At 44.1% G+C, this 22269-nt stretch overlaps 1 protein-coding gene across 1 annotated transcript in view; it reads left to right on the plus strand.

Annotated features, from left to right (window-relative positions):
• Positions 1-14995: 14995 nt before the first annotated feature.
• Positions 14996-22269, plus strand: part of LOC139760479 (uncharacterized) — a 59043-nt gene continuing 51769 nt past the window's right edge. The window contains exons 1-2 of the mRNA XM_071683755.1: positions 14996-15102; positions 15743-15866. Coding sequence (XP_071539856.1) covers positions 15846-15866 — 21 coding nt within the window. The 5' untranslated portion in view covers positions 14996-15102; positions 15743-15845. The remainder of the gene's footprint in view (positions 15103-15742; positions 15867-22269) is intronic.

The following is a 22269-nucleotide window of genomic DNA, read 5'->3' on the forward strand; positions in this document are numbered from 1 at the left end:
TCCGAATCCTCTCAGTTTCGGATCCTCAGAGTTTCGGATCCCTTGACAAAGTATGTTTCACTCTTGCATTGCTCAAATTTCCACTCCCGTCATTCAAATTCTCTTTGTTCGTATTTCTAATTCTGTAGCGGCTACAACAATATCCACTAATCACCATAGTTCTGCTATATGAGCTGACAAATTCCCAATCCTAATCCTGTACCACATGTCTTGCACAATGTCATGTTCTACCCTACAAGGCAAAGCGGTCCTGTTCTTGCCTACCTTGTGTATGGACACTGGCCACGGGAGCTCGTGAGCACGGAGCCAGGGTGTGTCAGCTGAGCTGGCAAACTGTAATGGCTGAGGAGTAAGGGTACGTAGGACATTGTACACCGACGTGAACTGTCTGTTTGATATCCAGAAATGAAAGTCAATTGTTCTTGCTGATAGATAGATCTGGTATGTGTTCTGTATAACTGATAACGATCAGGTACGTAAAGAATCGCCTATTAACTTTAATGAACGTAAAATTTTGTGGTGTCAAAAACTGGTGTTGTCGTACAGCCGCTGTCAATCATAACGTAATAATAATGTTATATAAACCTTTATCATCAAATAACTTCTGTGGATGTCCATGTAGGATTCTGTGCACCACATAGTTATATATAAACAAAGCAACTGTGTCCAACAGGAACATGCAACGTTTACGGGCAAATAGTTCTGTCTTGTGATCTCTCGACACAGTCTCCTACCCCTTATCCCTAGCTCCCTAAACTACTAAATGCATTACAAACTCCCAGTTGGCACACTTCAGACCGTGCAGGTCAACACAGGATAGGAAATCATTCTTGATAATGTGCTAAACGCGTTCTCACCATCATCTTCCTGTAAACTTAAACATCAACATTGGCCCTTTATTTTTCTTTACTGCCAGTGTCGCTGCCTTCCCTCATTCCCTCCTTCCTCTCTCCTGCTTTCCAGCGTCTCCTCCACCCTCCCTCGCCCACCGCAACCCATGCACTCAAGGATGGTTGTGATGGCGCTAATGTGACATTCCACTGTGGTAATAATGTAACATCATTGTTGTAACTTCAGTTTAGAGTACATTATTTGAGTGATGTTATGTTTTCCTTGTGTTAAAGTGTGCATATTTCTACTGACCGTAACTCAGAATTCACCAGTATATGTTTATATATTTTTCCCTTGGTTACTCCTTGACCATTCACTGAACGTGTAAGGTTTAAAACCCGTCATGTGTTTACCGAGACCAGTGATGCATATATTTCTGTTACTCAGGGAACACGTACGTATTTGTAACCAGTATCATAACAAAATGCTATGATTGAGCCAGGTGAAGAGAAGGTACTTGTTCCGGTTATGAAGCAGGCACGGCTTTGAGGCTCCTGGATGAGCTGTCAATGAAGAGGCGCCACTCGTTCGGGTTACAGGCAATTTCGATTGCCTCGAAGAGACGGTTTACATTGTGGCAGATGTCTAAGTTTTCATTAATCAAGTGATCAGTGACGAAAATAGTGCGGGTCGAAATTGAAATTGAAGTATTTACTGACATATTTACATCAACGGAACGGGGTAGTATACTACGCCCCTTCTCTTCATCATCCTCCAGTGGGATTTACAAAATATTCACAAAAATCATAACTGTTGTGTATATATGTGCAGTGCAAAGAAAAATAAACAATGGCCTCATTTTCACTCCCCTGAAATCATCACAAGGATGTTAGAACCTTAGTGCAAAGTTTTTGTACTACGCAAGCGTTTCATTAATCACACTATTATGAATCATCAAACAAACTCGTTCTTTTAAATGACTAATTTCATTGTTTCTGTAAGGCTGAATTTTTCAGAACTTGATACATAATGTTCTAGTGTATGTCCATCCCTCATTTGATAAGTTGTCAGTGTCGACCAGTCCCTCCACTTAACTACCAATAACATTTATATCCCAGTCTTAGTCTCATGAACACATTATCCACATCTGTAAGGTTTGCCCCATAAGTTACATTGGTGTTATTTAAGACATATTAATAATGTAAAGTATCATTATATTTAACAATTACACCTACACTTGCTTTTTCCCCTTCTTCTCTTATTCTTTTCATTTCATTCTTTATCATTCCTATATTCTTATAACTAACAATATTTATGAACATGTTTTCTGTGGCTTTTCTGGCCAACCCATCAGCCAGTCCAGTGAAATGACTCCCTACGTGTGATGGAATCAATATAGACTTTACATCACATTTCATCTTACACAGTACTATAACCAGACGTTTACATGTTAGAAAAATGGTAGTTACTCGGATGCTTACTCTGCAAGGCCTTCAGTGCATTTCTACCGTCCACATCTGAAGACCCTCACAGACTGCATGTAACTCAGCCAGAATGCATGAGGTGTTATCACTAATCCTTTTACTAAATGTTTCATTATGCAAGACTGATGCATCATAGTATATATGTACAGTATTACGTGTAGAGAAGGTAAATACTTTCTCCAAATAAAGATACTCCGTAAATGAGTGGGATGGCAATCAGCTTTACTCCAGTCAAGCTGTGAGATATCTACTACGATGCATCCTTCTTGCCCTGGTCTGAACCTTATGTAGTTAGTTGGTCAGGAAACACAATGTTTATCAACGCCCTTATAGCATCATACAAAGTCTTTGTGTACTTGGACACATAACTAAGATTTCTTCTTTCACTGAAATACGTCACTGCACGAGACAGTCTATCATCTGCATTTCTCCTAATGGATCTGAGAGCAGCAGGTACAGCAAGTTCCTTTATCCTATGTTCAGGATACTTGGTAAAGTTAATTCCATTCCCTTGGTTTGCACTCTAGTGTCTCGTTGACAGCCTAACACTATTCTCAAGGCCTCATTTTGTATGACTTCAGGTTTGTGAATATCCTTTTTACTGTATGTGATGAGAACAGGTGTTGAATAGTCAATAACTGATCGTACTGTGCTGATGTACACTATCCTTAAAACTGGGGTGCCAACGTCATTTCCACTCTACGCTAAAGCTCTCAGTGATCTTAAACGCCCTTTGCATGCATTCTCCAGATACTGTATCTCCCGTACTCTACTGCTGCCTGTGTACCCAATGTTCATACCAATTTATGCACGTTAACTTTTCCTAACCTTATTTACTCAAGATAAATCCCTCTCTTCCAAATCCTTAATTTGATACTTAGATTTCTCATCATTAATTACAATACCCATTCTACAGCAAAGTATGCTCAAAGCGTTTAAAGTGTGTTGCATGTTGCTCATATCTTTACATTGCAACAGGATATCATCAACATACATCATGACCTAAGTATTTCCGGGAAATTCATGCCGAGCTATTATATTCATTAGTATATTTAAAAGAGCGGAGCTAAGAACACCTCCCTGTGGAGTTCCCAACTCCATCTCTCCTGAATACCAACCTTGAACCCAAACTTCGGCCTTTCAGTTACTTAGATAATCGTCAATCCATTTCAGCAACTTCCCGGAACCACCCAAGTTAACAAGTTCTTCAAGAAAAATCTCATTATTTGCTCTGTCAAATGCCTCTTTTAAACCGACAAATGTTTTACATTAGCCTCGCCATTACTCAAACTCTTCATGACACAATCAGCAGTGCTTTTCCCTCGCATAAACCCATGTAAATTGGGCAAGAGATTTTCAACTTTATACAACACCCTGTTCAATATCATTCTCTCCATCATTTTGCTAAAACACGAGGTTAGGGATACTGGTCGAAAATCTCCATTACATATAGGTATTGGTAAGAGTACTGTTTTTTCCACATAAGTGGAGTACAACCTTCATTGTATGACATATTGAATAAGTCTAGAAGCAGCCTTTCCATGCTAGCTATACAATTAATAATGCCATATGTTACTCCATCCTCCCCTGGTGCAATAGATTTCCCCTTCTTAATCACATACAATAATTCGCATCTCGTTATTGGCACACATGTATCATCATCTTCCAGCGCACACTGACTCGGTACTAATTCCCTCCTAAACCTGATTTTATTTTGTAATGATTCCTGCACTACAGGTAGTAACTCTGTACAAGTGGCCACTCCAGCCCACTTGTGAATAAGTTGATTGTCCCTAGCTTGTGGATCAGCGTGGGTGTTGCCCTTGTTTCCATCACCTCGTACTTTATTTACTTCCCTCCAGATGTCACTCAAGCTCTTATGATTACCAATTCTCCATAAAAAGTTCGTCCAATATTTATTCCTTGCTTTTTTGCTTTGCCTCAGTGCACATTATAGCAGTCTTTTTCAGCGCTTCCTTGATTTCATTATCATTAAGATTTGCACTCCAATTTTTACGCGCCTTTCAAAGTAATTTGCTCCAACCCTTTACTAACTTAAGTCTTTAAAATACACATTACGTTTCCTATTATTCATTTCTCCTCTAAACCTACAATGTTTGATCGTCGGCATAGAATCAATACGTAATAAGTCATCAAAAAAGCTATCTACATCTCTTGATTCATAACCCGTGTACCAATCCTGTGCAGTAGCGACCATTCCTCCTTTTTGTCATCCAACAAATAATATCTTTTACGCTCAATGACTTTCTATGTTATTGACATGTACAATGACTCGTAATGCAAGGTGATCACCGAGCAAATCCCCAACTATCTCAACACTCATCCTCGATCCACCTGTATTGAAGAGTACCACATGCTCCAATCTCCCTCCACGTATATGAGTAGGCTCATCATTACCCAGTATTCTAACATCATCATCATACTTCCCCCAAAAATGTAACCATTTTCTACCATTGATATTGCTAGGTTCTGCAGTACCCAGAACTTCATGTCTTGCATTAATACCACCAACCAAGACAGTCATTCGTAAATATACACTCTGGCATATCATCAATGTCCACACCTTGAAGATGTACATGAATATTAACAGTACATATAGATCTCCCTTGGTGGAGGTTGACTCTAGCACACAAACTTTGAGGATGTACATAGATATTAACAATACATATAGATCGATGGCCTTGGAGGAGGTAGACTATAACACACAAACTTTGAGGATGAATATAAACATCAACAATACATATAGATCTTCCTCGGAGAAGGTTGACTTTAACAGACAAAACTTTCAACCCCATTTTGCTCGTTAGTTAACACTAATTCAACCGGCACATTTTTCCGAACATAAGTTAACAGTCCTCTTGTATCATTTCTTTTATCAGCTGGTAAACAGAAACATTGATAATCATGCAAATCTATTGAGCTGCCATCCTCTGTGCCCATGTCTTGTACAGTTATAACATCCACCTTATACAACAGCGCATAAGCATGCACATCTGTGGTCTTAGTACGTAAGCTTTTTATATTCCAAGAAAGAATACCTAATCTATGGTCTTCCATTTTCCCTACTTACAATTGAAACTAACTGTATTCTCTCATTCACAAATTGTTCCATCACATCTTTCACTCGTGTTGATACCTTATGACGTAATACTTCAGGGATGTCAGCCCACCTGCGGGTTATCTCTTTCCTAATGTCCACATTTCCGCTCCCCCGGAGCCAGGATGGTTGGTCAGTGTTTATCACTGTATTGTTATCAGCCTTCTCTTCTCTCTCTCTCTCTCTCTCTCTCTCTCTCTCTCTCTCTCTCTCTCTCTCTCTCTCTCTCTCTTGCACCCCACCCCACCCCACCTTTCTATGTTTACAAACATCAGCAGTTACATTCTGATTGTCTTCTACCTTTTTCCTAAGTGCCTGAATTTCTTGTCAGAGTTGAACTACTGCACCAAACACATCACTGAGGATGTCATTTACCTTATCATCTGGAGTGGTTCTCGGTGCAGCCTTTGCATCACTTCGTGTCACCTTCAACGTGTCATTCTGTTCCATTCTCTTCTCCCAGACGTTTTCAGTGGGAGGTAGCGCTGTCTCTTCTGTAATTCCTCGTCCATCCTCCCTTTCCCGCTGCTGCACTTCCTCCACGGTCGGTCACCAGGCGCCGAGCACATGTGGTCTTTTACTGCAAACTGGTGACCCTGCATTATGCGCACCGCCACAGTTGCAACAGGACGGCGCAACACGTTGGCCAGACTTTATTTCATTTCCACATTCCATTGAATCATGATTTTTTCCACAGTAACGACAACGATATTTACTTTGGCATTTCCAGGCCATCCTCCTACTGCACTTGTAACACAAAACAGGATGTTCAAAGAACTTTGCAAGTCTCCTGTATCTATTCAAGAGACGAATATCTCCCGAACGTCTCCCTTCATCAAGACTGCCACTTGTTTCTTCTTTTCTCCCCGGATTTCATGTCGCTTTGCCCATACGAATCATGTATCATCAAGAAGGAAACCAGGATCCAGGATAACCTTAGTGTGTTGTTCTGTGTCTTGGGATATCGTTAATATCACCTCCTCAAACCCTGTCGTCATCAGAAACATCACTGCTTCATCTCCAGCCACAATCAGATAGAAATCACTACCCCTTCCTTAAGCAGAGGTTCAAACATCTTATGCTGCCTTCTCAGCTTAGCAGCCCACAGTAACTGCTCATAAGATGTCATGCGTAAGTCACTTGGCAAGTTCAACCTCCTCCTACCTGAACTGTTTCCTCCACCCGAGGAGCTCGTCACATTGGCACTGTCACCAGGATTCATTCGACCAACTTGCTGCGTTCGGTTCCTAGTTGTAGTTTTCTTTCTGCTTTCTTCTCCTTACGCATTCTTTTCCTTCCTGTCGTTCTGGACTTCGTCACTATCACTTCCTTCACTTTGCTTGAGTCTCTCTCTCGCCTCCTCTTCTTTTCCTTTCTATTGATCACCTCTTGAAAACCGTCTGTCACCTCCATTGTTGTTGGTCGCGTATCATTTTCTGATTCGCAACTTGAAAGCTGCAGGTCGTCGTCTATGCAGTTCATTAAACAATCCTTTCTTGCTTAGCCAAATTCTTCTCGTGTTTCTGCACACCACTTGCCCCAGACATGGTGCAAAGCTTGGACAACCGACGATGAAATTCGAAACTCTTGCTGCAGGGCGAGAGGTGAGGAACGTCTGACAAGCACGGTGGTGTCCAAAGGAATCAGTGCAGGTCGAGATGCATTCGAATAGATTCGAAAATTTGCTTCATATCCACATGACTAAACGCACACAGTATCAACCATTAAAGTTGTTTAGCATATCCTCGTTATGTATTCCTCCATATGATAACCAAATGATAACCAATAACAACCAAATCTGAATAGCAGGTCATCAAACATTCTAAGTAGACCAAGACTCGATACAACGAGCAGTGAAGCAGTCTGAGTTGACCAAAGTCGCAATGGAACAGCACCGAGTTTAGGGTAACAGTCTACTGAAGTAGGTCCATCGTTGTATATTTGTGATGATATTATATGCCGCCAGTGATGGAAAATACATGTTATTACATAATTATGGACCGTAATATTGAGACTAGAAATTGATTCAGGCCCATGAATGTGCCTGGTGTTGATGTAGTGGTGTGGACGTGCGGGCTAACAATATGGAAGGCTGTTTGTGTGTGTGTGTGTGTGTGTGTGTGTGGTGAGGCCGGATTCTCACATACTCATATAGTTGCTAAGGTCGAATATTGTGTGGAGGGGTGGGCCACTAGGCCGTGTGTGTGTGTGTGTGTGTGGAGGCAGGTGTGAAAGCGAGGCGAGGCGGGTGTGACAGCTCGCAAACCCCAACTCCGCCTTCCTCTCCACTGTAGCTGCCTACCTCATGAGCTAATTGTGTTTTCATTTACTACAGAGTAAATATTATGGGAGTTATGTAGTTTACACAGGACCCGATATTTCGATAATTTGTGTGATAACTTTGATGAATATTATGCTGGTATGTTCCTCACACCAGGCCACATTTATGGGCCTGAATCAATTTCTAGTATTAATATTGTTGGCCATAATTATGTAATAACATGTATTTTCCATCACTAGCGGCATATAATTGCATGTCTAACCTATTCTAAACCTTACCCCTCTTAGGGAAATGTGAACTTTAAACACCCACTGCTGGACACAGAGTCCAACCATTAGTAAAATAGATAACTCACCTCTTGTATGTTATAATTTTTTTTTTTTTGTAGCAAATGACATTTTGTTTATACTCTTGAACACAAAGTAACCTAACCAAACCTAACCTAACTTAACCTAACCTTCCACACCACGCCACGGTCGCCACCACAGGAGACAGAGCCCAGTCGTCACAGAAAACCTAAGTTCTGTGCACTGCTCTTGCAGACAACACATCCTAATCTGTGATAACCTAACCAAGTGGAAGATGATATTATTTACGACGAAACTGTTGTACAGTATGTAGAATTTTAGGTTTTGTGTGATGATTATGTCTCCGAAACTGTCGTGTCTAAACTACACAATTGGCAATGTTCTCCATAACGCAGTAATGCAGTGGATAATTATGACAAATATACATCTATATCCATTGTAAATCCTATTTCCAATGTTGTATACATGTATAATCATAAAACGGCCAAGTTCGGAGCACATAACTGCCATTACTCCTGTCCCCACTGCCTCCCACTTAGTGATCGCCTTCACACACACAAGAAACGTCGGTAATAAAGTATTGGTCAGGAGTTGAAACCTCACACACGTGATATCCTCCATCTAATCCAACATAATCAAATACGTAATAACAGGCTGGCAAATCTAGATTATAAGGAATTCTGGCTCATTATTCAATACTGTGTTGAGTTGCAATGTTACCATATCCGAAGCCTGAGTAGAATAATTGAGAAAAGTAGTGGATGGTATACACAGGTTACCATGAATTGCTCCACTTGTACAGTTACATGCATCCAACCAAACCAACAGTATTTATTACATTATTTTACTCATTGCCCTTCCCTGAACATCCAATTAATGATATTACAGACAGAGCAAATGATTAACATTTTTCCCTTCCCCCATTTGCCTCAATCATTGGATTCAGCCTGTCTGGAACTGAATCAACAAGACGTTGACAATAGTTTGGCAGACGTTTTAAACTTTCCCATTCGGCAGTGGCATGATTTACTATAGCTCCATCATTGCCCACACGTTCTCAATGACGTTGACGTCACACCCTTGGGTTGGCGTTACTATAACCTGAATATCCGGGTCTTCAGCAAACCAATCCCTGACCAAGCGGCTGGTGTAGACGGGGCTTTTAACATGAACGAATCGACTTGGGTTAGGCGCACGAGTGGCTGTAGCACGAATGGAGGGGGAAATTGCTTCAAGTATTTGTATATATTTCTCTGCATTAAGGAAACCGTTTTTATGTCAAGTCTCCTGGTTCCCCAGACCACATCCAACCATGGAAGCTCAGACTACAACGTCCACTTCTCAGTTCCTGTATGTTCTGCTCAGAATACCTGGAGTTCAGAGGTCGCCAACAAACATGAACCTTTGCAGCAGTTGTCTTGAACGATTTTTCGTCCGTCCAGACTACCAAGTTTCAAACAATTTCATTATTGCGGTCGTGCTTCCTTATTTGCCTGCGTTAGTCTTACCATCTTAGCGGAGATACAACACCTTATACCGCACTCATGAAGATGACGTCTCGTTCTTTCGGGATGATTCGGTAAACAGTTGATGTAAGTGGCTTCTCCATCACAACTTGGACGATATGGTAAACAGTTGATGTAAGTGGCTTCTCCATCACAGCTTGGACGATATGGTAAACAGTTGATGTAAGTGGCCTCTCCATCACAGCTTGGACGATATGGTAAACAGTTGATGTAAGTGGCTTCTCCATCACAACTTGGACGATATGGTAAACAGTTGATGTAAGTGGCTTCTCCATCACAGCTTGGACGATATGGTAAACAGTTGATGTAAGTGGCTTCTCCATCACAGCTTGGACGATTCGCTGATCATCCTCAAGAATCACAAATCTTGGTCGACCACCTCTTGGACGTGTAGCTTATCTCCCTCTCCATCTGATGACCGTATCCACTTGGTCACAGTTTTAACGCCGCGCTCCGTGGCCCGTGCGATGGCTGCCATTGTCATACCAGCGTTCCTCATACCAATGATGCTCCACTTTTGCTAACAACCTCGGGACGGTCTGCACGGTGCATTGGCCTATGCACTCTCTATTGGATCCGACGTCGACGGTCTCGGTCCATTCTGCAAGATGCAGATAATAACATTATCCCGTGTGTTGCAGAACAGGCTACCAACATATTATAATCCCAGTCGACTGTTCACCTGGCCCTACACATTAACTCATTTGTAAATTTATTTAAGATTCGGACATGGTAATATTGCAAGTCAGCAAAGTATTGAATGATAAGCCAGAATTCCTTAAGATCTAGATTTTCCAGTCTAAGTTATTACGTATTTGATTATGTTGGATTAGATGGAGGATATCACGTGTGTGAGGTTTCAACTCCTGACCAATACTTTATTAGCGACGTTTCTTGTGTGTATGAAGGCGATCACTAAGTGGGAGGCAGTGGGGACAGGAGTAATGGCAGTTATGTGCTCCGAACTTGGCCGTTTTATGATTATACATGTATACAACATTGGAAATAGGATTTACAATGGTTATAGATGTATATTTGTCATAATTATCCACTGCATTACTGTGTTATGGAGAATATTGCCAATCGTGTGGTGGCGACCGTGGCGTGGTGTGGAAGGTTAGGTTAACGTAGGTTAGGTTAGGCTAATTTGTGTTCGACAGTATAAAGAAAATGTCATTTGCTACAAATTTTTTTTTTATAACATACAGGAAGTGAGTTATTTATCTTATTGATGACTGGACTCTGAGTCCAGCAGTGGGTGTTTAAAGTTCATATTCCTCTAAGTGGGGTTGGGTTTAGAATAGGTTAGACAAGCAATTATATGCCGCCAGTGATGGAAAATACAGGTTATTACATAATTATGGCCAACAATATTAATACTCGAAATTGATTCAGGCCCATAAATGTGGCCTGGTGTGAGGAAAATACCAGCATAATATTCATCAAAGTTAACACCAAAATTATCGAAATATCAGGTCCTGTGTAAACTACATAACTCCCATAATATTTACTCTGTAGTAAGTGAAAACACAATTAGCTCATGAGGTAGGCAGCTACAGTGGAGAGGAAGGCGGAGTTGGGGTTTGCGAGCTGTCGCACCCGCCTCGCTTCGCTTTCACACCTGCCTCCACACACACACACACACACACAGCCTAGTGGCCTGCCCCTCCACACAGTATTCGACCTTAGCAACTATATAAGTATATGAGAGTCCGACCCCACCAGCATAACCACACACACAATCATTGTGAGTGGACATAACATTGTAAATGATACAATTGTATTTGGCATTAAGTATGACAGTAATTGTTATCGCTAGCCAAATACACTATAGCTTGATCACATTAAGCATGCAACAGGAATAAGTTGATGGTCATTTAATGTGCACCTTTTCACACACAGCCTTTTGATTGTTAACCCGCACGTCCACACCACTACATCAACACAAGGCACATTTAAGGAACTGAATCAATTTCTAGTCTCAATATTGCGGTCCATAATTATGTAATAACATGTATTTTCCATCACTGGCGGCATATAATATCATCACAAATATACGACGATGGACCTACTTCAGTAGATTGTTGCCCTAGACTCGGTGCTGTTCCATTACGACTTTGGTCAACTCAGACTGCTTCACTGCTCGTTGTTTCGAGTCTTGGTCTACTTAGAATGTTTGATGACCTATTATTCAGATTTGGTTTTCATTGGTTATATGGAGGAAAATATGACGAAGATATGCTAAACAGCATAAATGGTTGATACTGTGTGCGTTCAGCTCTTAATGGTTTACACCATTATTCGTGTGGATACGAAGCAAAGTTTCGAAACTATTCGAATACATCTCGACCGGCACTACCGTTGTCACTGATCACTTGCCGTATGAAAACAGACATCAGAGTGGCTCTAACCTTCATATCTTATCATACAACAATGAATATGTAACTGATTATGACTATCGATAACACATGATTGACAGACAATAATTTCTTACTTTATCACATCAGCGTCACAGTTCTGTCTTGTGTGTGTGTGTGTGTGTGTGTGTGTGTGTGTTGTGACGTTGTTATACAGACTCGCCGTACAGCAAGGAGTGGGGACTGCACAGGCCCACACACACACACACACGGACCCCCAAGGACTTTCATGAGTGACTGTATTCTTTCTCCTCCTCAGTGCAGTGTTACCAGCTCAGTTGATATTAACATACTATCTACGTGTTTACGAACTCAGTGGCTGTGTACCTCATATATTTATGACCATGTTTATGCTTAAAGTGTACTTTAGCAACGTTCATGCCTGCCTGCTGATGCAAACAGTCAACGTATTCTTTCATTTCTCATTTGGGCTTGGTGTCCAGCGTGCATGCGCACGGGCTACGCATAACTGGGTGCGCACTACTTAGCAAGTCGTATTTCTCGCAAGTTGATCAGCTGCTCAGTGGGTTCAGATGCCTTACTAATTGTTTATTGCATAGTTTAATGCCGAGTTTGATTCGTGTGGGATCTTCTTGTATATAACATAGATAATGATAGTGATTTCTCAGCAACTTTGGCACTAGGAAAGACTGAGAAGAGAGGAGAAGGCTCTTCAACATATAGACATAAAAGCCGAGGACGTACTTTTAGCAATAAACGGAATTAAACTATATAAAAACGGCAGACACCTGATAAGTTTTATCTGAGAACAATGAAAGAGGCGAAAAATGAGATACTTAAGCCCTTGACTGCCCTTCTCAATAAGCCACTTGCTACAGGAAAAGTTCTAGATGAATGCAAGTTTGTCAGTGTAACACCATTATCAAAGAAAAGGTATAAGTCACTGCCTGGTAATTATCATCCTGTTAGCTTAGCGTCTATAGTTGGAAAACTTGTGGAAAACATCAATCGATATAGAATTGTAAACTGTATAGAGGATCAACTCTTAATAAACGATTCGCATCCTGATTTTCGACAAAATCGCTCATGTCTGACAAAACTGCTTGATTTCTTTTACGATGTAATCAACATGTTCGACGAGAGTAAAGCAGTTGATGTTATCTATCTAGACTGTCAAAAAGGTTTCGATAAGGTTCCGTATCAAAGATAACCAGCAAAATTAAGTCACATGGTACTGATGGGGTTGTGTTAAGTCACATGGCACTGATGGGGTTGTATTAAGTCACATGGTACTGATGGAGTTGTGCTTCAGTAGATAGGAAAATGGTTAACTGGCCTTAAACAAAGAGTTGTGATTAATGGTCAAGCCTCATAATTGTTAGATGTAAAAAGTGGAGTGCCACAAGGATCAGTCTTCGCAACGGTTCTCTTTCCCATATATATTAATGACATTGATAATGGGCTGCATTGCAAGATATCAAAATTCGCTGATGATGCAACGCTGGGCAATGATTCTACACATGAACTTGAACGTCTAAAGTTGAAACTGACATAAACATACTGATGACCATCGTTGATAGAATAGAGAAAATGTGTAGGGGACAGGACAGAACCTTGAGGGACACCACAGTTAATGGAGAAAGGGGAAGAGGCTGCTGGGCTCATACATGGAAAGCGAATTTTGTTATTGATATGTGCAAAGTTTTACATCGGTAGAAAAAACGAAAAGTCAAACAACAGTATGAATACTGTCGAAATGCAAAATGTAGATATAGACTTGGGTGTAGTAATCTCTGATGACATAAAACCAAGTAAGCAGAGCACAGCAGTGAAAAAAAGGCGAAGAATATTCTTGATTTCATTGGTACAGCCTTCGAATCTAAGTTCAGGGAAATCATCGTTACTCTTTATAATTCATTGGTTCGTCCACGTCTTGAATACTGTGTTCAGTTCTGGTCACCCTACCTTATTAAAAAAGAGACATCAACAGAACGGAGAGAGAACAGCGTCGAACACCCAGATTATTTCAGGACTGAGAAGCAAATCCTACGAGATGAGATCGTACGACTTGAATCTATTCAACATAGACGGTCAAGAGATAATCTGATACAAGTATTCAAACTGATCAAAGGCTTTGATTATCTCGATCTGTTAGATTACCAAAGACTTGACTCATCAGACTCTACTTGTAGTAATGGATGCAAACTCGTGGGCAAACGATTTTTACTTCGAATGAAGCGAAGTGCTTTGTAAAGTCTTCAACAAAATTGTTAAGGTATGAAATGATTTGCCAGGTACAGTTGTTGAAAGCAGTATCATAATTACGTTTAAGAACAAACTTGATAAATGTTTCGCTTCAAGTCCGTAACTTTCATTATTTGCGACTCAAGTGAACATGACAACATGAAGGTTATTCTCCTTGAATTATCTGTATACCTTCTACCTTATACCACACGAATCTGTGAGTTTCTGATACTTATCAGTATCACAAACTGCATAGAAAGGACCTAATAGTCTGTTGCTGTTTGAATTCCTTTGTATTTCTTTGTATTTTCTTGTATAACCGCTGTATCATCCTGTAAGGATATTCCATCCGCCACTCACAGGTTCCACAACCGTTTTGCATTGTCTCAAACACATTTGTTTCATTTTCCCTCTAATCATGTCTTCTCTCCCTAACCATCCTGATAAAGTTACAACAGGCTTAGGCCTGTCGAGCTGTTTTCCTCTAAACACCACTTTCAGTTTTAGTGACAGGGAAAAAAGACACATATATTATAAACTTAATAAATATATAGAGAGAAATCTAACTGTAAATTTTGACTGGATCGAAATTTGTTACATATTTCAAGCGAGTCATTAACGTGTCCAACACAAACACATTGTGGTTAGTAACTTCAGTTTAGCGAGTCTCTTATATCCTCTTTGTTAAGAAAAGAGAACATCACGCCCATATACTGACTATCAACTAATACTTTATGTATATAAAGATAGAATTCTTTGGGTCATGTAGCAAAAAGTCGAAAGTAGTGTTGTGATCATCATGGTGCGGCGCGGAGTGATACACGCTAGGCAGTCAATTGGACAGTTCCTCAGCTGACTGGCTGCAGTTGAGTATAAACCCGACTAAGTAATGACACATCTTCAGTAAGACCTCATCTGCTTCACAAATCCAGGTCAGTTGTTATAATAAAACAGATATCTAATACGGTAATATAAAGAATAGTTATTTTTCGTCCTGTTGGTAGCATTAGTCCAGGAACAGTGAAAAGTTACGAATCGAATGATCAGATTGCCTCTTTTCCGATGGTCTGGCCGGCCAGGATCTGTGTCCACATTTTCTCTCACGGGTCGCTCATGTCTGGATCTGACCATCGCAGATTACATACATGTGAAGGAAAGAAGTGATAAACAGGCAAGACATCAATCTTTTTGAACATTGTTAAGATGGTATGACTTTTCTCCATCACCATCCAACATACCCATGTTTGTGTGTAGCCTCTGTTGCTTACAATAAGCTCGTCCTCCCGTTTGATGCTGGAGTATGACCAGTAGAGCAGGACTGAAACTAAACCAAATATCATAAGGGCAGATCCACACGTGCAACCTTCATACTGACTTCTCTATCCATCATCATCCATCGTCCTAACCTTACTATCCATCACCATCCACAGTACTAACTTCCCTATCCATTACCATCCATCGTCCCAACCTCTCTGTCCGTCGTGTCTACCCCTGCAGTCATCGGGTCCGACCCGTCCACCCGAACCTCACGGTAACACGTGACCCCGCGCTCATCTCTGACCTCCTCCACAGGGACTGTGGCAGCGACGTCCTCTCCTGCAAGTTCTCTCCCGACGGGTCCTTGGTGGGCGCGGCTCTCAGGTCAGGACAAGTCAAGTTCTACAGCCAGGCTGGCATGCTGGCCTACACACTGCAGGTGAGGAAGATCAGGTCATCTCAGTCTTTCTCTTCCTAAACAAGGTCACTGTCGTGTGCGTTAGAAGTCACGCTGGGGTCAGGTCAAACTTCTCGCTTCCTGTTAAGCTCCACATGTAGGGTCAGACTGGCCTCATGTGGGGCGACACATGTGGGGTCAGACTGGCCTCATGTAGGCCGACACATGTGGGGTCAGACTGGCCTCATGTAGGGCAACACATGTGGGGTCAGACTGGCCTCATGTGGGGCGACACATGTGGAGTCAGACTGGCCTCATGTAGGCCGACACATGTGGGGTCAGACTGGCCTCATGTGGGGCGACACATATGGGGTCAGACTGGCCTCATGTGGGGCGACACATGTGGGGTCAGACTGGCCTCATGTGGGGCGACACATGTGGGGTCAGACCGGCCTCATGTAGGGCGACACATGTGGGGTCAGACTGGCCTCATGTAGGGCGACACATGTGGGGTCAGACTGGCCTCATGTGGGGCGACACATGTGGAGTCAGACTGGCCTCATGTAGGCCGACACATGTGGGGTCAGACTGGCCTCATGTGGGGCGACACATATGGGGTCAGACTGGCCTCATGTGGGGCGACACATGTGGGGTCAGACTGGCCTCATGTGGGGCGGCACATGTGGGGTCAGACCGTCTCATGTAGGGCGACACATGTGGGGTCAGACTGGCCTCATGTAGGGCGACACATGTGGGGTCAGACTGGCCTCATGTAGGGCGACACATGTGGAGTCAGACTGGCCTCATGTAGGGCAACACATGTGGGGTCAGACTGACCTCATGTAGTGCGACACATGTGGGGTCAGACTGGCCTCATTTGGGCGACACATGTGGGGTCAGACTGACCTCATGTAGGCCGACACATGTGGAGTCAGACTGGCCTCATGTAGGGCGCCACATGTGGAGCCAGACTGACCTCATGTGGGGTCAGACTGGCCTCATGTGGGGCGACACATGTGGAGTCAGACTGACCTCATGTAGGGCGCCACATGTGGAGTCGGACTGGCCTCATGTGGGGCGACACATGTGGGGTCAGACTGGCCTCATGTAGGGCGACACATGTGGGGTCAGACTGACCTCATGTAGGGCGCCACATGTGGAGCCAGACTGACCTCATGTGGGGCGACACATGTGGGGTCAGACTGGCCTCATGTAGGGCGACACATGTGGAGTCAGACTGGCCTCATGTAGGGCGACACATGTGGGGTCAGACTGGCCTCATGTAGGGCGACACATGTGGGGTCAGACTGACCTCATGTGGGGCGACACATGTGGGGTCAGACTGACCTCATGTAGGGCGACACATGTGGGGTCAGACTGGCCTCATGTAGGGCGACACATGTGGGGTCAGACTGGCCTCATGTAGGGCGACACATGTGGGGTCAGACTGGCCTCATGTAGGGCGACACATGTGGGGTCAGACTGGCCTCATGTAGGGGCGACACATGTGGGGTCAGACTGGCCTCATGTAGGGCGACACATGTGGGGTCAGACTGGCCTCATGTAGGGCGACACATGTGGGGTCAGACTGGCCTCATGTAGGGCGACACATGTGGGGTCAGACTGGCCTCATGTAGGGCGACACATGTGGGGTCAGACTGGCCTCATGTAGGGCGACACATGTGGGGTCAGACTGGCCTCATGTAGGGCGACACATGTGGGGTCAGACTGGCCTCATGTAGGGCGACACATGTGGGGTCAGACTGGCCTCATGTAGGGCGACACATGTGGGGTCAGACTGGCCTCATGTAGGGCGACACATGTGGGGTCAGACTGGCCTCATGTAGGGCGACACATGTGGGGTCAGACTGGCCTCATGTAGGCCGACACATGTGGGGTCAGACTGGCCTCATGTAGGGCGACACATGTGGGGTCAGACTGGCCTCATGTAGGGCGACACATGTGGGGTCAGACTGGCCTCATGTAGGGCGACACATGTGGGGTCAGACTGGCCTCATGTAGGGCGACACATGTGGGGTCAGACTGGCCTCATGTAGGGCGACACATGTGGGGTCAGACTGGCCTCATGTAGGGCGACACATGTGGGGTCAGACTGGCCTCATGTAGGCGACACATGTGGGGTCAGACTGGCCTCATGTAGGGCGACACATGTGGGGTCAGACTGGCCTCATGTAGGGCGACACATGTGGGGTCAGACTGGCCTCATGTAGGGCGACACATGTGGGGTCAGACTGGCCTCATGTAGGGCGACACATGTGGGGTCAGACTGGCCTCATGTAGGGCGACACATGTGGGGTCAGACTGGCCTCATGTAGGGCGACACATGTGGGGTCAGACTGGCCTCATGTAGGGCGACACATGTGGGGTCAGACTGGCCTCATGTAGGGCGACACATGTGGGGTCAGACTGGCCTCATGTAGGGCGACACATGTGGGGTCAGACTGGCCTCATGTGGGGCGACACATGTGGGGTCAGACTGGCCTCATGTAGGGCGACACATGTGGGGTCAGACTGGCCTCATGTAGGGCGACACATGTGGGGTCAGACTGGCCTCATGTGGGGCGACACATGTGGGGTCAGACTGGCCTCATGTAGGGCGACACATGTGGGGTCAGACTGGCCTCATGTAGGGCGACACATGTGGGGTCAGACTGGCCTCATGTAGGGCGACACATGTGGGGTCAGACTGGCCTCATGTAGGGCGACACATGTGGGGTCAGACTGGCCTCATGTAGGCCGACACATGTGGGGTCAGACTGGCCTCATGTAGGGCGACACATGTGGGGTCAGACTGGCCTCATGTGGGGCGACACATGTGGGGTCAGACTGGCCTCATGTAGGGCGACACATGTGGGGTCAGACTGGCCTCATGTAGGGCGACACATGTGGGGTCAGACTGGCCTCATGTAGGGCGACACATGTGGGGTCAGACTGGCCTCATGTAGGCCGACACATGTGGGGTCAGACTGGCCTCATGTAGGGCGACACATGTGGGGTCAGACTGCCTCATGTGAGGGCGACACATGTGGGGTCAGACTGGCCTCATGTGGGCGACACATGTGGGGTCAGACTGGCCTCATGTAGGGCGACACATGTGGGGTCAGACTGGCCTCATGTAGGGCGACACATGTGGGTCAGATGACCTCATGTGGGCACAATGTGGGTCAGACTGCCTCATGTGGGGCGACACACTGTGGTGTAGATGTGTTAGTGTTAGGCTACTGCATGTGTATGATGTCCCTGAGTGTTAGTGTACACTGTGTGGGTAATGCTGATGGAGGCGAACCATGTGGTAGACTCTATTATGGTGGAATGTGTGGGTTGTGACTGTTGTTTTCGTAGGGCGACTATTTGTTGGGTGGGTGGCTATGAGTGGATGTGGGTAGATGTCATATGGTGGGTAACAGTGTGTGCCAGATGGCTATGTGGGTAAATGTTGGGGTAATTGTATGTGGGCGTGTGGGTAGACTGGTATGTGGGGAAGTTGTTGGGTGATGGCTATGTGGGCGACCATGTGGGTCGATGGCCTCATTTTGGTGCGCACATGTGTGGTAGACTGTATGTGGGGACACTGTGTTGGGTGCTGGTATGTGGTGATGTGTGGTGTGATGTATGTTGTGTGGTGTAGTGCTGGTGTGGTAGGGTATGTGTATTGTTGGTGGTCGATGTGTGGTGATGCTATGGGGGTGACTGTTGGTAATTTGTGGTATGTGTTGGTGGTTGTGGTATGTTGTGGTGTGATGTATGTTGTGGTTGTGGTATGTGTTGGTGTGGTGTATGTTGTGTGGTTGTGTGTTGTGTGTGTGTAGTTGGTGGTGTATGTTGTTGTGTGGTGTTTGTTGTTGTGTTGTTGTTGTTGTTTTTGGTTTTTTTTGTTTGGTGTTGTTTGTTTTGGTTTGTTGTGTTGTTTTTGGTGTTGGTTGTTGTTGTGTTTGGTTTGTGTTGTGTGTTGTTGTGTGGTTGTTTGTGTGTTTGTTGTTTGTGTTGTGTGTTGTGTTTGGTGTGTGTGGTGTGTATGTTTTTGTTGTTTGTTGTTTTTGTTGGTGTGTATGTTGTTGTGTGGTGGTTGTTGTTGGTTTGGTTGTTTGTGGTTGTTTGTTGTTGGTGTTAGTGTTTGGATTTTGTTTGTGTTTGTGGTGTTGGGTATGTTGTGTTGTGTTTGTGGTGTGTTGTTGTGTGTTGTTTTGTGGTTTTTGGTGTGTGGTTGTATGTTGTGTGATGGTGGTATGTGTTGGTGTTGTGGTATGTTGTTGGTGTGGTTGGTATGTTGTTGGTGGTGTGGTATGTTGTTGGTGTGGTTGTATGTTGTTGGTGTGGTTGTATGTTGTTGGTGTGGTGGTATGTTGTTGGTGTGGTGGTATGTTGTGGTGTGGTGGTATGTTGTTGGTGTTGTGGTATGTTGTTGGTGTGGTGGTATGTTGTTGGTGTTGTGGTATGTTGTTGGTGTGGTTGTATGTTGTTGTGTGGTTGTATGTTGTTGGTGTGGTGGTATGTTGTTGGCTGTGTGGTATGTTGTTGGTGTGGTGGTATGTTGTTGGTGTGGTTGTATGTTGTTGGTGTGGTGGTATGTTGTTGGTGTTGTGGTATGTTGTTGGTGTGGTGGTATGTTGTTGGTGTGGTGGTATGTTGTTGGTGTGGTGGTATGTTGTTGGTGTTGTGGTATGTTGTTGGTGTGTGTATGTTGTTGTGTGGTTGTATGTTGTTGGTGTGGTGGTATGTTGTTGGTGTGGTGGTGTATGTTGTTGTGTGGTGTATGTTGTTGTGTGTGGTATTTTGTTGATGTGGTGGTATGTTGTTGGTGTGTGGTATGTTGTTGGTGTGGTTGTATGTTGTTACTGTGGTGGTATGTTGTTGGTGTTGTGGTATCTTGTTGGTGTGGTGGTATGTTGTTGGTGTGGTGGTATGTTGTTGGTGTGGTTGTATGTTGTTACTGTGGTGGTATGTTGTTGGTGTTGTGGTATGTTGTTGTTGTGGTGGTATGTTGTTGTTGTTGTGGTATGTTGTTACTGTGGTGGTATGTTGTTGGTGTTGTGGTATCTTGTTGGTGTGGTGTATGTTTTGGTGGGTGGTTATGTTGTTTGTGTGTATTTGTTGGTGTGGTGTATGTTGTTGGTGTGGTGGTATGTTGTTGGTGTGGTGTATGCTTGTTGTGTGGTGGTTTGTTGTTGGTGTGGTGGTATGTTGTTGGCTGTGGTGGTATGTTGTTGGTGTGGTGGTATGTTGTTGTGTGGTGGTATGTTGTTGGTGTGGTGGTATGTTGTTGCTGTGGTGGTATGTTGTTGGTGTGGTTGGTATGTTGTTGGTGTGGTGGTATGTTGTTGGTGTGGTGGTATGTTGTTGGTGTGGTGGTATGTTGTTGGTGTGGTTGTATGTTGTTGGTGTGGTGGTATGTTGTTGGTGTGGTGGTATGTTGTTGGTGTGGTGGTATGTTGTTGGTGTTGTGGTATGTTGTTGGTGTGGTGGTATGTTGTTGGTGTTGTGGTATGTTGTTGGTGTGGTGGTATGTTGTTGGTGTTGTGGTATGTTGTTGTGTTGTGGTATGTTGTTGGTGTGTGGTATGTTGTTGGTGTGGTGGTATGTTGTTGGTGTGGTGGTATGTTGTTGGTGTGGTGGTATGTTGTTGGTGTGGTGGTATGTTGTTGGTGTTGTGGTATGTTGTTGGTGTGGTGGTATGTTGTTGGTGTGTGGTATGTTGTTGGTGTGGTGGTATGTTGTTGGTGTTGTGGTATGTTGTTGTGTGGTGGTATGTTGTTGGTGGTGTTGTGGTATGGTTTGTGGTGTGTTGTGGTTGTTGTTGTGTTGTGGTGGTTTTGTTGGTTTTGTGGTTGGTTGTTTTGTGGTGGTTGTTGTTGGTGTGTGTGGTATGTTTGTTGGTTGTGGGTTGTTTTTTGTTTGTGTGTTTGTGTGGTTGGGGTTATGTTTGTTGGTGTTGTGTTGTTTGGTGTTGGTAGTGGTTTGTTGTGTGGGTGTATGTTTTGGTGTGGTGGTATTTGTGTTGGTGGTATGTTGTTGGTGTTGTGGTATGTTGTTTATTGGTGGTATCTTGGTGTTGTGGTATGTTGTTGGTGTGTTGGGATGTTGTTGGTGTGGTGGTATGTTATTGATGTTGTGGTAGTTGTTGGTGTGGTGGTATGTTGTTGGTGTTGTGGTATGTTGTTGGTGTTGTGGTATGTTGTTTTGGTGTTGTGTTGTAGTTGTTGGTGTTGTGGTATCTTGTTGTGGTGGTATGTTGTTGATGTTGTGGTATCTTGTTGTGGTGGTATGTTGTTGGTGTTGTGGTATGTTGTTGGTGTGGTGGTATGTTTCTTAGTGTTGTGATATGAAGATGGTGTGGTGGTATGTTGGTGTGGTGGTATGTTGTTGGTGTGGTGCTATATTTGTTAGTGAAGTGGTATGTTGTTGGTGTGGTGGTATGTTGCTGATG

This window comes from Panulirus ornatus, chromosome 37, assembly GCF_036320965.1.
Source record: "Panulirus ornatus isolate Po-2019 chromosome 37, ASM3632096v1, whole genome shotgun sequence".
NCBI classification, from domain to species: domain Eukaryota; kingdom Metazoa; phylum Arthropoda; class Malacostraca; order Decapoda; family Palinuridae; genus Panulirus; species Panulirus ornatus.